Raw genomic sequence first — 16960 nt, 5'->3', positions numbered from 1 at the left:
GAAAGGCCGCTGTGTGATTAAAATAACCCTCTTCCCTTCCCAAGTCTGTCCAAACCAATTCCAATTCTCCAGAAAAAAGGAAAACAACTAACGCTAACATTCTCACTCAAGTGTGATTAGAATTTATAATAGGGTCTCGAGTAGTTAAAAGCTTTCCCCTTGCTTCTCTCTCTCTCTCTCTCTCTCTCACTCTTTCTCTACCTCTTTTCCTCGTTGAATAAAGTCATGGCATGCTGAATTGACTTTGTGCAAGGCCTGTGAACTGTCAGTTTTTCGTGGGCTCAATGCTGTCAAGACCAAATTAGGACTCAACAGAACTGCTGATCTCTACTGCTGTTTTTTCAGCGTGATCTTTTTGCCACTTTCTTCCGTGTTAAACCATGAGAACTCCATTGGCACAAAGCGCTGAACCCCAAAGACATTTACGGCGCCGGCTGTGGCCATTGGCTGGAAATAAACCAGGGTGACTGAGTGCTCTCCTGTGGTCTGATGAATTATCAACAGGGATCAGGCCAGTGTGGCTCACTGAGTTATAGTCCACCAGCAAATCTGAGAATGAAATATGGCTCCTTCAGAAAAGCAAAACGTGAGCGGTTATACATGAGAGGAAAAACTGGAGCCTCGGTAATACATAAGACTCTGCCACTCTGTGCAGGATTGCGAGGGAGGACAGGAAGGAGGGAGGGATAGATGAAAGAGAGACAGCTCCCCATTGGATTGTGTGGAGGCAGACCAAGCAGCAGGCAGCATTCTTTGGGGGTAAAAAATGTTCATTGGGGTTAATCTCTCGTACTGATGTGTGAAATTAAATGCAGTGTTCAGACTCAATAAGGAATGGCTGTGAATGTTTTGTTGACAGCTGTTTTTTGTTTCTCTCTCTCTCTCTCTCTCCTCTTTTCCTTCCAAAGCAGCAGTAGAGGGAGTTTTTCAGCGATGATAAATGGATTGTGTTCAGGGGCTGTCTCTACCTCGGGCAGGTTAGAGAGGCTCCACGGGCACCTCTCGTTCTGGCAGGGGCCTCCTGAAAGCGCAATGTCATCCATGGTCCCCTTCCAATGTCAAGTGAAGTCCGAGCGGCCCCCATCCTTTTAAGAGATTGGCTCTGGACCTAATGGCACACAAATAGAGTGAGGCTCTCTGTATGTAGAGGACACACTCAACAGCATATACTCTTCCGATATTAGGTCTGGACCTGGCTACCCCACACTCTCCACTCGTCCATTATTCATCCCTTGTCTTGCGGTGGCACGCCGTCGCCCACTTCACTTCACCACACTTGAGTTGCTTCACGGTACGCTTTGCAGTGTTGGTTTAAGCGCAGCCCTGATTGGTCCATAGACTGCTGCGTCAGTCGTAAAAAGCGGCCAACCTGACCAACCCGCCGTCTCCATTTTATCTGACCACAGAATTTGGTGGCCCCCTTTTTGGCGCATTATGTGTGTGTGTGTGTGTGTGTGTGTGTGTGTGTGTGTGTGTGTGGTGGGAGTGATTTTGGGTTAATCCCGCCATTTGCGGTGACTGATAGTGTTTCATACCTGAGGGCAGAGGCCTTTCAGCAGGCGTCTGGGGGAGCAAAGACGACCATTGTTCTGCCTGGGTGTGTGCTCCCCTTACTTTAAACACGCAGGTAAGGGAATGTTGGGGGAGGGGTAGACACAGAGGGAAAGAGAGAGAGAGAAATAGAGAAGGGGAGAGAGATATAAAAAACGATATAAAAGACGATGAGAGAGAAGTTGGATGGGAAAAAGGAGCAGAGGGAAAGAACAGGGGCCGCATGGAGGGGGGCAGGAGGAGGAGGAACAGGAGGAGGAGGAGCAGGAGGAGATGGATGGCTACGTTCCACTGGGCTAATCAAAGGTGAAAAAAAGAGTGTCCCCTGCTTTCATCAGTGTTTTTCAAAGGGGCCATGGCTGTGTCTGAAAAGCCATTTGTCCTGGCAGCATCCAGGACTCTGAGCAGACAGGGATGTGCTCTGACAGGGCTGCTGGCTTATTTGTTGCTCTGGATTGCACTGTGGTCGCAGAGAGAGAGAGAGAGAGAGAGAGAGAGAGAGAAAGAAAGACAGAGAGACATAGAGAGAGAGAGACAGAGAGAAACAGAGAGAGAGAGCAAGAGATAGAGAAAGAGAGAGATGGATAGAGAGAGAGAGAGAATAAATGAGAGAATGAGAGAAAGAGGAACTAAAAACAAAGCGCATTAGATCAGCAGCAGTGCTGCTTTAATCCCCCTCTCCCTCTCTCTCAGTGGCAGTGGATCACTGGGCTCCTTTCACAGCCACAACACAACAGTTTGTTTCGTGCCGCCGAACAATCCATCCATCACTGAGTCACCGGCGCCCCGCAGCCAGTAACATTCAAACAGATTACCAGTGGATAGTCTTACCAGCCCCGCCTGGCCTTCGGCCAGCCTGGGATCATTTGGAACAAAGGGGGAAAATTGTGAAAAAGATGGGAACCTGAGAATGGCACAAGTCAGGGGGAGAAAGGCAGCTCAAGGAAGGAGAGCAGGGTCATGCATGGAGAATGCAGCAGAGGGACAAAGGCTACCTGTATCTGTAAAACATAACATCTGATCACAAGGGGGTAGAGATGCTGATAAAGGCCTTTCATGTCCCGCATTGTTCCTGTAGCTACATTTGTATTATACACAGTAATACCGACACACAGAGACATTTGGTATAAAAGCAGTGTTTTAGAATATAGGCAATACATTTTGTTTTCAAAGCATTCCTGTGTGAACGTAAACACAGCCGCACTATTGCATGGCTAAAAGATAGTGCAGATATCCACACCTGCACCTCTATGTGGGTACCTGTATGCTGTGTATGTGGTGAGAGCCCTGTGTGCTTTTCCATTCGTTCTGCTCTGTGTGTGTGTGTGTGTGTGTGTGTGTGTGTGTGTGTGTGTGCCTCATAATGGCTGGGTGTCATTTGAGAAGGCTGTGTCCAGTCAGACCCGTTCCCCTTCCCTCTCATTCACTCTTGTCTCGTCCACGTTGTCCAGTGTGCAGAGATGATGGCTCTTTGTGTATGCATGATGACTGACCTCAAAACACTATGAGCATTCACCCTGCCTTCTGCCTCTCCTACCTGTGTCAACACAACAACACACACACACACACACACACACACACACACACACACACACACACACACACACACACACACACACACACACAGTGTTCTGCTGTTTCTCATGGGGCCATTATGGTCACATGAAAAGTGTACCAATGTAATAACCTAATAATTAGCTAAACTAACGGATTCAGTAAACCCATATTTACAGAAATGATATAATCCTATGGAAAGGCTTCCTGTTTTCCTGTGCTTACAGAGATAATATTGTTTACATTCTTTATGCCATAATCTCTCAGTGAGTTGAATCAGATGCTGGAGCTTATGGCTGTGCATCTGCCTTCTGTGTGGCTGTCAGGGAACGGCCCCTCTGCTGCTCCTGCAGACACAATGGTGGCAGACCCCCCCCCTCCTCCTCCTCCTCCTCTTCCCCCTCCTCTTCCTCGTCGCTGGGCCTGTCCAGACGGCGTGCGCTGCATATGGAGAGCCGTCTGCAGGCGATGTGCGTCGGAGCTCTCAGCTGCCTCGTGTGGCTGGAGGGGCCCTGCGGAGGAAGCAGGCAGCAGGCAGGCAGGTAGTGCAGCGAGCTCCGGGGGCCATCTTGCTGGATGTGGTGCAGTGCTGCGGAGGGAGATAAGGGAAGAAATGTGAAGGGAGGGTGGTGGGGAGTCTGTGTGTGTGTCTGTGTCTGTGTGTGTGTGTGTGTGTGGGGGGGAGGTGTGTAAGAGGCTGAGCTGCATTGGCTTCCTCCTCCTCGGTTACCTCTTCCATCACCCCAGGCCCCCTCCCCTGGACGGACACGAGGCTGTTACTCAGAAGCAGCAGAGCTACTTTTACAGCACGCCGTGCTTTGGCCTTTGGAAGCTAAAAGCTCCCCCCTCACACACACCCCCCCCCCCCAACCCCCATGCAGACGTAAACCTGTGCCTGTAATCCCAGCCCTTCCTCTCTCTCTCTCTCTCTCTCTCTCTCTCTCTCTCCCTCTGCCTGCCCTGCCCTGGCCTGGGCCTGCACCTACCTAGGCTCCCTTCCCCCAGCCACCATCCTGTGCACTTGCCTGAGGGGTGAGGAACAAAAGCCAGCAGGCTCCAAGTTTGAGTGTGCCGCAGTGGGAGCCAAGAGCAGATTTATCAGTGGGATTAGGCTGTGCATCTGCCTCTCTGCCTGGGACATGTGTGCGTTGGGGCCTCAGGGTATGGCAACATGCGAAGGGGGATAAGGTATATTATGGGATAGATGCTGAGGTGGCAATGACTAAACTTTGTCTCCAAACTTTATCTCTTGTGTTTATCAAGGCCCACCCCCGTCTCCTGCCTCTGCAGTGTCTGTGTTTGAGAGTCTATTGGCAGGGTAGCTGGGGAGACAGAAGTCAGCACTACTGTCCCAGAGAGACAAGCCATGTAATTAAAGCTTCACAGTCTTGATTCACCTACTTACAGTAGAAGATCAAGGCTGGGTCCTTTTGAGGGCTTTTCGGCTTGGTGCTGCTTATTATCTCACTGGGGTGTCATTAAAGCCACAGATTGTGTTATTCCACTGGCACTGCATTTAGGTGTTTGAAGGTCTTCCATCCACAAATAGCATCAGAGAGGCTATATTTGTGTGTGTGTGGTGAAACTGGGAAGATTACCTTCATTTGAAATAGATACTGTATGCTAAGGCGGGTATGTTCTTACCTCGCTGTTTCGAACAGTGGAAGCGAGAGCTGATGGTGGGGGCTTGGTGAGACCCCCCCCCACACACACACACACACACACACACACACACCTCCCTCAGCTCGTCTTCTAGCAGAGGTTGTTTATCTGTGTCCCTCGATAGAAGTGCTTATGATATGAGTTTAAGGATGGCAGGGACCCCTGTTCAACCCAAGCTTGTTTAATTCAGTTTCGATTAAACATAATTTAATGTCTGCCGGGAGCTTGAACGAGCTCTTACGACGCCATTTGTTTCTGCACTTACATGTAGGCACACATATCGACAGGAAGATGAAATTCCAATAGCCCATCCTGGAATGTGAAATAATTTAATTGATGTATTGCCTTGAGTAAGTACATGTCCACACAATAACAGGATGGACAACACATGGGCAGCCGTGGCCCACTGGTGTTGCCGGTTCGAGCCCCGACCAGTGGGCCACGGCTGAAGTGCCCTTGAGCAAGGCACCTAACCCCTCACTGCTCCCCGAGCGCCGCCGTTGAAGCAGGCAGCTCACTGCGCCGTGATTAGTGTGTGCTTCACTGTGTGCTGAGTGTGTTTCACTAATTCACCGATTGGGTTAAATGCAGAGACCAAATTTCCCTCACGGGATCAAAAAAGTATATATACTATACTATACATGCAGAGCCGACATAGTTTTAAATTATGCCCATCTGCAGTGCACGCACACATTACACACTAGTTGCTATGAACTCCCTAACAACCTAATCTCTATCACATATCAGCGAAGTATTCCAGTCAAAAACTTTGAAGGTTTGGCTTCTGAAGCCAGTGCAGTAAGCTAATTTGGATAGAATTTCATTGCATTTTATCTGGGTTTAGGCAATTCATCCGTGCAATTTATCTATAGCCTACTGATTTAAAAAGCAAACGCGTTTCAATATGTCTAAGTGAAGATGTTTATAAATACCTGCTATATGCAAACCTTCCTTTACTGAAGTCATGGATTTAAAAAGAAGACCTATGCAAAATCAAATGACAAAGCACCATATAACCAACTATCTGACGGTGCTTGTGTGACTAAATACCCTACATCCATTTTATTTTCACAAAATTATCGTTCAAAAGTCTCTATTAGTTGTACATGGAGGGGAGCACAACAGCTCCTTCCTGTGGCAAAATGCTGCACCTCCACCAATCTACCCACTGAAACTTGGACTGCAAAAACAGCTTCGTCGAATGGGATAATGTGGGTAGATTCCGCAGGTGAGTAGATCAAGAGTTTTTCAACTGTTTTGACTCGTATCCAGCGTCTATAAACCTGTTCCAGCGTCGCCTCAATCGTTATGTTGTGGGCTGTTCGTGATTTATATACGCTGGCTGAAGGTGATATTCAAACATTCTGGAACAGCCTTCGTTTGGAACTGACTTACAGTTAACGACAGGGCTAGAGCTGAGTAGAATAAGGCAAGGTGCACTCATACTGGGGATGAATTTTAAAAGAGCATATTTGATCTTGTCAGACACGTCACTTTTTAGACATAGCTGGCATCGAGGAAAGTAATGACATGCGTTTATAATCTAATTAATCATGGAGAACGCTAAAGATCGCTTGTATAACTCTTGACTGATGAAAATGATTTCATACATTTTTAAAAACCATGGTGCACTTAACGCGATATCAGAGACTGTTGGTGCTCTTGCGGACCCGCTGCTCAATGCATGCGTCTTTACGCAGGTGGACGGAGTCGTGGGTTTGTTGGCTGTAGTCTTGTGTGAAAAGAAATAGCATCCAGTCCCAAAATAACAGTTTCATACGGCATTTGGGAAAGGTTTGCATGGCCAACGGCTTACACTGACGGTCGGCTGAAGGTGGTGGCTTCGCTCATCACCAGCCGCAGGGGCAGACGGAACAAGAATACTGAACAGACCTGTGGTGATGAAACCGGCTCGGTGGTAATTGAGTTGAAATTGGCCAAATGAATAGGCCATTTCTGCTGCGTTGGTCACAGCTGTGTACGAGGTGGGCCCAAGGGCAAACCTGGCGCGATCTTTGTGCAGAGACACAGTGAGAATACATATCCTCTTATAACATGGCAACACTATATACCATTGTGATACTATGGAAAGTCTGCATGTCCTTCTAATAGTAAGAATACTCTTATTTAAATTCCAGGCGATGAAGGGGAGCAGTTTGATGAACATTTGGGTGCGGAGAGGTAGACAGGAATGGGCGATTATCCCTGAATATTTGTATCATGCATTGTGTAGATACTAGATACGCGGGGAGCCGCAGTACTGTACGTGCTCTGTACGTGTGTTTAAAGAGAGAGAGAGATACTTTTATTTGCAGCCTTAACACACGCATTATGGTTTACCCCCACTATAAGTCATTAAGAGTAAGTATATCGCTAATCTAATGGTTAGCCATCTGTTTTAGAGTACACCTCCTTAGTGGATGGGCCAAATAGACACTGATAAATAACGAGGTGAGTAAAATTCAATCTAAATGCATTCGCTCATTTGTTGCAGCATACCCTGAGCCCACATTGAATTCGTTGATCAAGCCACAGTCATGATATCAGCATGACCTCGAACTATGCCCCACTCAAAGTAATAACAGTATTGTTGAATTGTTATCAAATCTAATCTCATCCCAATATTAGCCAAGACATCTGAAACAATGTGATGAAATTGATTGAAATGTATAGTTTAGTGTCTGTGATTCAGTTCATAATATTTGCCAGAGGAACCCTTTTATACAAAGACATTTTACTTGACAGGGCATACCACCAGGCATGGAATAATTATGAATGGAAACTTGTGTAATGAGATCCTCCCCATTAAGAGACAATGTTGTGTAACTCTACAGAGAGGCAGCCCCTGGTGTCCTGTACTAATGAAATCATCAAAGAGCTCTGACATTGAACATTCGTCGCCAATATAATGACTGCCAACAAACAATCGCTGCCGCCATCTGAAATATGCACAGCAACGTCCCCACAATTACTGTGTTTGATCAGGGTAAGGATGACATGCTCTCCCAGTAATGAGTAGCACACAGACCAAGCCATTATGATGAGTAGAGAGAGAGAGAGTGTGTGTTTACATTTCTGTGGCCCATGTTCCTGAATCCCCATGGCCATATACTGTATGCTTTGACTAGAATCTAGATTAATTTGCAGAGTAAGCTAGCTCTTTAATTACTTTTCATATGAAGTGTATTTCAGGCTGATTGTATGGTTTTAAAATGTTTGATTATGATTTTGGCCAAGTAAGCATGGCTGACTTCTTTAAACAAAAACAGCTGCCTCAGCCTGGCTCCATATGGTGTATGTAAACAACAGGTGTGTAAATGCATGTGTGTTTAAGCAGTAAATAATGAAACATGAGCACTTTGACTTAAGGATACCTCTGCTTCAGCATTTCTGATGCTCGGATATACCAGTAAACATGTAGCTGTGTTGTAAATGGATAGTCATACGTACACTAGTGGTCCTCTGTCCAACAATTTGTTAAAGCAGTCATATATTTTGATGGCACAGTCTTTTCTGAATGCAGACAACAATGCACATGTTTATATAGAACTATGCTCTGGTCTCAGAGAAGGCTTGAAAGGATCGTGAGCTTGCAAATGCTTCCAGGGGAGTGGATCTAGATGGTCTGGTCTCACACTCTTCCACAGCTTGACTCTCTCTCTCTCTGACACACACTGTCTGTGCAAAACAGAAATATTCAGAGACATCCATTACTTCTATTCTCTTCTTCTCTTCTCTTCTTACTTTTTTGTGATTTGCTTTATTGGCTATCATAGAATATACTTCTCATCATAGACAATAAAATTGCATATAGGGACATAATATAAAAGATATTATACAAGACAAGAGCCATGTAGTGATTTGTAATGAGCTATCCAGGAAATCAAAACATGCTTCATCTGCTGGGATAATCTCCTCTTTCAACCTCTAGCTGCAGGACCCCGACTGCAGTCATCATGAACATCAGCTCCATTATAACCATTCACACTAATGGGCCGCAGTCTGAGTCATCTGGTTATGTTCTTACAGTTAGCAACAAAAGTATTCATACTTCTGGCAAATATTGATTTAATGTTGAATTTCTCTTGACCAATATATTTGTTCTGGCTTAAAATAACACATGCCAAAAAGTTGTAAGACAATGAAGGAGAAACATGGAATCAAAAAAAGAAGCGTTTTCATTTTTTTTTTTACAATTTTTATGAACAATATCCAAAATTATTCATACCCTTTTTAAATAATCAATGGAAACATCTTTATTTGCATTCAAAGCTCTCAAAATGGTTCTTATATTACCTACCAAGTCTCTCCATGTCTCCACTATAATAATAATAATAAAAATAATAATAATTCTAGACTGCACCTTTTTAACAGCAATCCGGGTTTTGAGGCAGGAACGATTATTTGCCATCACTCTGGCCTTGTGCTCACTTTTATGACGGATTGAGGTCTGGACTCTGTCTGGGCCACTCTAAAATGTTGGTATTGTTCTCTGTTAACCATATCTTGCCTTGTTTGGCTGTATGTTTTGGATTATTGTGTGGTTTAATGGTCCAATGCTGCCTATTGGGGCATGTCTCTCGGCAGACTGCAAATAAAGGTGTTTCTATTGATTATTTAAATAGGGTATGAATAATTTTGGACATGCCATTTTTCATAAAAATGCTAAAAAATATGAAAACTTCTTTTTGATTCCATGTTTCTACCACATTGTCTTACAACTTTTAGCCATGTGGGAGTGTCATTTTCAGTCAGAACAAACATCAAATCAATATTTGCCAGGGGTATGAATAATTTTGTTCCTAACTATATTTAGACTTCACTTCTACTATCTGGAATAGATGCTTTGTTTCTGAGTTGTTCAGTCTATACAAATATTCAGTACATACTGTATGTACAAACATTCTAATGCCAGTTTTGATACTTAGTGTATCTCATTGATGATATTTAGTGACGTTAAAGGTGATGTTAAAGGTTAAAGATGCTGACAGAGACAATAAGGAAACTAGAATTGCCATGGATTCCATATGGGCTGTCTGGTTGTTGGTTTTCATCTGAATGGCTTTGATCTGGTGTGTACTGCCTGCTAAGCGGAGTGTACATAGCCTCTGCACAGAGATGTGTTCTGCATGAAGGCCTGTCATCAGGTCCTGCTTAATGACATTTTGTCTTTTATTTTCCTGTCTCTCTCATCTCCCCTGACCTTCCATTAACCAGCCCTTATCTCTGTCATTTCTCCTCCCGCTTTGCCGCCTTATCTTTCCAAACGATTCTCTTTCTCCGATGGCTTTCTGTCTCTGCCGTCTTGCGGCTGCCGTGGAAAGCTACGAATGCAGCGGCTCAGAAACGGGATTGTGGGAGCTTTAATGCGAAGAGGGAGGCAAGCGCGTCAGCCGTGCGATTTATCAGGGCCAAACAGACCTCGGAATTATTTCAAATTGGCGAATCGCTTTCTGCTGCCTTTGATCTTCCACTGCCCTTCTCTCTATTTATACTCTCCCCTCCTCTCCCTCCCTTCACTCAGTCCCAACACTACCCACCCCCAACAGCCCCCCTCACCCCTACAGACCCCCCAACCCCCCAGCAGCCAAATTCATCAGGAATCTTTCTCCCTAAATCCAGTTTGACACTCTTTTTCACCTCTCCCGCTATTTCGCCTTCAGCCTTTCTTTACTCTCTCACCCAGCTTTAATCAGTCTTATCACTATTTGTGTGTGTGTCTGTGTGTGTCTGTATGTGTGTGTGTGTGCGTGTGTGTGGGTGTGTGTGTGTGTGTAAGTGTATGTGTAAGTTCACTAGACACATTTATGTTGGTTTATTTTTGTGTGTGGAGGTGTGTGTTGTTTGTTTATGTGTCTATGTGGAGGTGTGTAGTCTGTATATGCATGTGTGTATACACATGTTAGAATGCATGTCAGATTGTGTGTGTGTGTCTCACCATGCAGTGTGCGGTTACGCTCCGGCTCCTGACTGCAATAACATGGCCACTGGCGATGTCCCTGCACTGCAGGGCTGTTTAAGAGCTGCTGATTATGGCCCCGCGTGTGTTGCAGGATTCCCAGCATGTCCCAGGCTTTTAACGACATCCAATGCCATACTCGCTTGCTCTCTCACTCTCTCTCTCTCACTCACTATCTCTCTCTCTCTCTCTCTCTCTCTCTCTCTCCCATGCCTCTTCATCTCCTACAGACACCCTTGTCTGTCAGTCAAACTCTTAGCACGATCAAGTTCCTAAGGGGTTGACGCAGGCTAGAGGGTGTGTGTACTGTGTACGTATACTTAAGTGTGTGTGTGTGTGTACGTGCATGCGTTGGGGGTGGTGAAGCTGGGGGTGGGTGGCTCGAGCACTCTCACTGGGAGACCAGAATTATCCCAACACATAACACGATGGGAGGCTGCTGGCGGCGGCGGTGGGGGTGGGGGCGGGACTGAGCCACCGTTTTTACCTTGTACAAAGACACATTCATTAACATGTCAGCACGGCGCCCGTGCACTAGATAGCTGTGGTTTATAATGGTCGTGTTTGGCCATGTCCACACACGCAGACCTCTCTTATCTAGCAGAAGATGTACTTTGAGTTCTCATTGTTTTATTACAAGCTGGTGGTAATGCCAACACGCTGATCTGACGCGGTGGCGGCACAACACACTGCACCATTTCAACCAAGTGTGTGGTCTTATTGTGTTTCTTTGTGTGCGCACATGTGTATACCCATAAATACTCACACAAGATGCAATCACCTAAACCACCCACACACACACACACACACACACACGCGCACACGCACCTACACACACACATACATTCAGTGACAGTGTGATTTACAGTGTGAACCAAGCCCCAAAAGTGTGCTTTAATTTAATGAGGTAATTATACACTAGGGGCAGGAAGCAGCCGTGTCCTGATTTATACACACTGGCTGGGCCGCACTGTCATACTGACTGGGAGCAGGAATTCATTCAGCTCCAAGGACAACCATGCCCTTCTCCTCCTCCTACTGCTCTCTCTCCTCCTCCCTTTTCCCTCTCTTCTATCCCTCCTTCTCTTCCTTCCTCTCCCCTCTCTCCTATCCCCCTCTCTCCTATCCCACCTTCCCTGTGCAGGGCACCCTGCGTCTCGCGTAACCCCACCCACAAACACGCACCACCACCCACAGACTCTCTTTCCAGTGGACCATGTTGTCACCATTCCCCAGTTATTTCACAGTCCACATGTGAACAGGCTAAATGGTTTGTGCCCCCTCTTCTCTGCCTCGCCTCTCCCCTCTCACTCTCTCTCCTTCTCTCCCTCTCTCTCACTTTCTATCTATCACTCTGGCTCCAGATATCATGTATGAGTGTAACATAGTCTGCATATATCCATCCAACTACACACACACACACACACACACACACACACACACACACACACACACACACACACACACACACACACACACACACACACACACACGTACACTGCGGCGACAAATGAAGCCAGTATGCAGTAATGTGAGCTGCGCGGCGAGGCTGGAGGTGCTGAGAGAGGGGCTCCTGGAGTCCTGGCGGGGTTCAGAGGTCAAATGACTCGAGACAGATGAGTCCACTTCATCAGGGCTTTGGCCCGGAGGACTAATCTAAAAGCAGCAGGACATGGCACTTGACACATAACAACACGGGTGCAGCAGCGCTCTCGACCCCTCCATTTCCACCGCCAGCACAACAACAGTGGAGGTAGTGGTAGCGGTGGTAGCGGTGGCATTGATGGCAGTTCATTACTCTTCATAGGAGAAGAGAACTGCAATTAGGACAGGGTCGTGTGGCCTCACATCAGTGAACGTAGTGAGTCAGCGATGACTCCGCGACCCCCTCTGTCCCCACGGAGACCAGCTCAGGCCACCAGCCATGAATGTCTCAGTGGCTCTCTCCCTTTCTTGAGAGAGGCCACACACGGCCTCTTACATCTCTCTCATGATCTTCCTCTCTCTCTCTCTCTCTCTCTCTCCTTGACTGAACACATATTGTAGCTTCCCCCTCTCTCTCCCTCTGTCTCTCCGTCTCTCTGCCACTCCACTTCTCAGTGCCATGGCGGAGTCTTGCATGCCTAATGTGAGTTAATGGCACAGGGCTCCTGCACAGCCTGGAGCTCACAGATGCAGCATGGCAGCTGGGCTCTGGCTGAGGCAGCACATTCACACACCAAAGTCTCACAAAGTCCCCCTTTTTAAAATCCTCTCTCCCTCTCTCTCTATCCCTCTCTATATCTCTCCCTCTCTATTTTTCTTTCTCTCTATATATCTCTCCCTCTCTATCTCTCTCTCTCTATCTCTCTCTCTCTATCCCTCTCTCTCTCTATCCCTCTATATCTCTCTTTCACTCTCTATATCTCTCCCTCTCTATCTCTCTCTATCCCTCTCTCTCTCTATCCCTCTTTCTCTCTATATCTCTCCCTCTCTATCTCTCTCTCTCTGTATCCCTCTCTCTCTATTCCCCCTTGAACACAACACGCGGTGGCAGCTGCTGCTGTGGGGTGTTCTCACAGAGCGTACAGTAGCACAGCTAGCCGCCCCAGCGAAAGCTCCACCCAGACCGAAAAGCCTGTCTGCAGATAGGGGCAGAGAAATATGGAAAACAAATAGGACAACTTGACAAGCGACTGTGTGAGGAGCGGAAAAGAAAAGGGCCCCCCAAAAAGAAATGGTGCAGATTTAGGAGCAGAGAGGTTTTGAAGTCGGGGAAGAATTTTGAAAGTGTGTGTGTGTGTGTGTGTGTGGTGGGGGATCCAGCTGTGAAAATTAAGCAGCTTAAAGTAACTGCTCACTAAAGCTGAATTCTGAAGGGCCCGGCCCTCAGAGTCTCATTTGCAAGCTTGTGCTGGAGGCAGGGGATAAGGAGTAAAGTAGGAGAGAAAGAGAGAGAGAGAGGGAAGGACTGTGAGCGAGGGAGAGGATGACAGAGGCTTGTGACGTGTTTTGGGGTGTTTCATAACAGGGGGCCTGATGGCTGTGTGGAGGAATTAATGCTGACAAAAGGTGTTCTCGTCAGAGGGAGACTATTTTGGTCTCTTGACTTCCTCAGTCTAACAATGCTATCAGACCGCCTGCTCATAATAATGTGGCATTACTGGGGACTTGGACATTAAACAGATGTACATGTACCTCTTCACTGTCACTGACTGACTGCTTGGCCCAAAGAACCACATGCTTCCAAAGAACCACTTTTTCAGGGTGTCTGCACCACTAAGCATGGGTTGCTTCTCAACTTATTTTCAATATGCACACTACATGTTTTTACATTTTCAATCATGAAATAGCCATTGAAATAAAGGCTTTTAAAATATTTTTGAAAAAGAGGAGTGCCATGGATTTCCTTTTTCTGCTGAATTCCTGACCCCAATGAGCACCTTCAAACATTGAGGTCGAACCTCCTGAGCACCCTGGACTTTATTGTCTTGTGTAGATAGATATGTATCCATCTTGAAAGACCAACAACTTCCCGTGCTGAATGTCAACTGTCGATGTGTGTTCTTTTCCAGGGTCTCTTTCTAAGCCTTCTCTCTTTGTGTCCACAGGAAGCATCAACCGGACGGGGGCGGTCCCCACGTTTCTGAGGACTCCCACGGTGCTCCAGCCCCACTTGGACATGAAACCCTTCCTGCAGTTTCCCATGGAGACGGCCCCACCTCACAGCGTGGGGCTCTTCCCCAACTTCAATGCGGTGAGTCCCAGCTCAGCTGTGTACAGGGTGTGTCTCATGCACGGAAACCACCGTACTGGCCTGCACCCCGACATTAATCATCCCTCACTAATCATAAACCACTATGATATATGACACGGATTAATGTCAGCCGGCCGGTGCGTTTTCCTCCTGGCGCCCCACTCTGCTCCCGGCATCATCTCAGCGCTCAGCTATAGGGACCTCTGAAATAGAGAAATGTTTAGTTGTTTTAGTCCGTCAGCTGTGAGTTATTGCTAATCATTTGGATTAGGGGGCAACGATGGCCATTTTCCGTGCTCAGCACTTTTCCTCTGAGCACACTTCCGAGATTGCTTTCCTTCATGAGGACGCAGATGGCCGTCACGCTCGACGAATAGGGAGAGAAAGAGAGAGAGAGAGGGAAGGGGAGAGAGAGAGAGGGAAAGGGAGAGAGAGAGGGAAGGGGAGAGAGAGAGGGAAAGGGAGAGAGAGAGAGAGAGGGAAAGGGAGAGAGAGAGAGAGAGGGAAGGGGAGAGAGAGAGAGAGAAGGGGAAAGTGTAAGCTGCACGTGGTCGTGTGCGGACCTGTCGCCAGGCGTGGCCAACTGTTCTCCTCATCAGGCGGGAGTGAGAGCCCACACGCGGGCGGCTATATTTGCCGTGCTCCAGTTGGCTTGGGTCTCTGCCGCTACTTGTTGCCACGTTTTAAAATATGGCATGGCCTCTGGCAGCGTGTCCTGAAACAGGGAAAAAGAAGAAAGCTCAGCCCACCTCCCGGAACCCGTGCGAAATTGATGGATGTTTTCTAACCTCTGGCGCTCCCTTTCCAATTCTTTTTTAATCATCCTCTTAAAACAATGATTTCGACAGAAAGTGTGAAAAAAAAAAAGATTTCTATCTAAAAAAAACGCGGGTCAGTCAGGGCACACACACAGACCCTCTAATTAGCCCATCCACGCCTGTCATGGTCGGAAATTAATCCCATTTAGATGAAGCCGCGCGTTGCCGTGTAGGCTCCGGAGGTGATACCCAGTGGGCCTCTCCTGTGTTAATAAATCTGTAGGGCCGCTCCTCGGGGGAGTCCGGCGCGTTCCTGGCGCCAGGCGCTGGGAGCGTCAGTGCAAGAGAGACAGACTGGAAGTTCCTTTCTTGCCCAGTAGATGGGGGTGTTGCAAAGGCTCAGAGGACACACTGACCTCGTGCTCTGGGACAGTGCTGACAGCAGCACAACTGCAGCGCCGCTGCCTGGGGGTGAGCAAGGGGATGTGGCATTTACGAGGGGCCTGGCGTCACAGGTACTGACAAATGCACTCTCACAGGGGAGTGGACATTGAGTGGACACGGAGCGAGTTGTCGGAAAACAGTAAGAGCCGAGCGCATGGCGATGTGGGCCACTCTGTGGCAGGCCAGTGTCCTTAATAGCCGAGGGAGCCCGACATAAAGACGTTAGCCCCAGACAGTCACTGCTGAAAACGACTTGGCCGCCTTGTTAGTGTGCTTCACAGAAACCTCCCAAATGCCACACAGCTGCACTCCTGAGCGAGCACCGAGGCTGCAGAGCATTCAATTAGTTTATGGCTCGTAAACAATTTGTGGTTTCTTTAGGGGGGGTCTGCTTGGCGGGGCCCCCTTGCCTTGCGGTGGAGGAGTGCAGAAGCCACAGGCGATCCTGTTTGGATCACGTCAGAACCCCACGCTGTTACAGTCACTGCACCGTATGACGGCCTCTCATGTGGGACCTGGAGGCAACGGAATTTGTAAACAGCTCAAGGGTTTGTTTCCTCTGTTCCCAGCTCTCTGAGACTGGAGACCCCATCTCACGGGGAGGCACAGACAGGGGACCCATCCGAAGTAGTCGCCTCGGGTCAGGAGAGAGAGAGAGAGAGAAAGAGAGTGAACTCAGTTCTCGTGATTTATCAAAGTGGAATGTGCGAGCTCTGCTTAAGCCATTGCCATTTTTTGGATCTAACCTGAGGGCTGCGTAATCCACAAATCTCTTTTTTTCTCCTTCTGTTGGATCTCAGAGGCAGGTATTACACAAGCCTGAAAGGAATGTCTTCTGTAGTAGTGCCACATAGCGTGGCGCATATCAGTTATGTGGGTTTACACTCTCAAGCCATGCCAAGTGTCCTACAATCAGCAGGAAGGTTTTTGTTTTTATTCATTTACAGTGATATGCAGAGAGGAGACATTTCAACAGCAAAACACTGGGCAGGCACTATTTAAATGATTCATAAGCTACTGCACGGTGGAATCCACTGGTGAGGGTTTGGGGATAGCAGGTGAGGTGCTGTCCATCAGGAGGAGTTTTGCCAGAATGCTGACGGTCCGTGGATCTGTGGATCTCCATTCGGAAAGCACACCGTAGCTTTAATGTGACTTTAATGTGATTTGCCCTCTACCTGCTTGTCTCTGCCAATATACTCAGAGCCGGTGACGCGCCTGCATAATTTATGAGCGGCAGCTGGCGCTGGGGGTGAGCCGGCTACAGAAGGTGCCCGGTAGAGAGGGAGGGAAGGA

General features: G+C 47.5%; 1 protein-coding gene across 2 annotated transcripts in view; it reads left to right on the top strand.

Moving 5' to 3' along the window:
• znf385a (zinc finger protein 385A) overlaps positions 1-16960 on the top strand; it is a 77916-nt gene that overhangs the window by 35080 nt on the left and 25876 nt on the right. For both annotated transcript variants that reach the window (XM_076276676.1, XM_076276675.1), the window contains exon 2: positions 14317-14462. In XM_076276676.1, the coding sequence (XP_076132791.1) occupies positions 14317-14462 (146 nt within the window). The remainder of the gene's footprint in view (positions 1-14316; positions 14463-16960) is intronic.

This window comes from Alosa pseudoharengus, unplaced genomic scaffold, assembly GCF_046254945.1.
Source record: "Alosa pseudoharengus isolate Yale_2024_CS ecotype anadromous, Long Island Sound unplaced genomic scaffold, YU_APseudo_1.1 YU_APseudo_1.1_scf_9, whole genome shotgun sequence".
Classification (NCBI taxonomy): domain Eukaryota; kingdom Metazoa; phylum Chordata; class Actinopteri; order Clupeiformes; family Clupeidae; genus Alosa; species Alosa pseudoharengus.
This window is presented reverse-complemented; position numbering and strand designations above follow the sequence as displayed.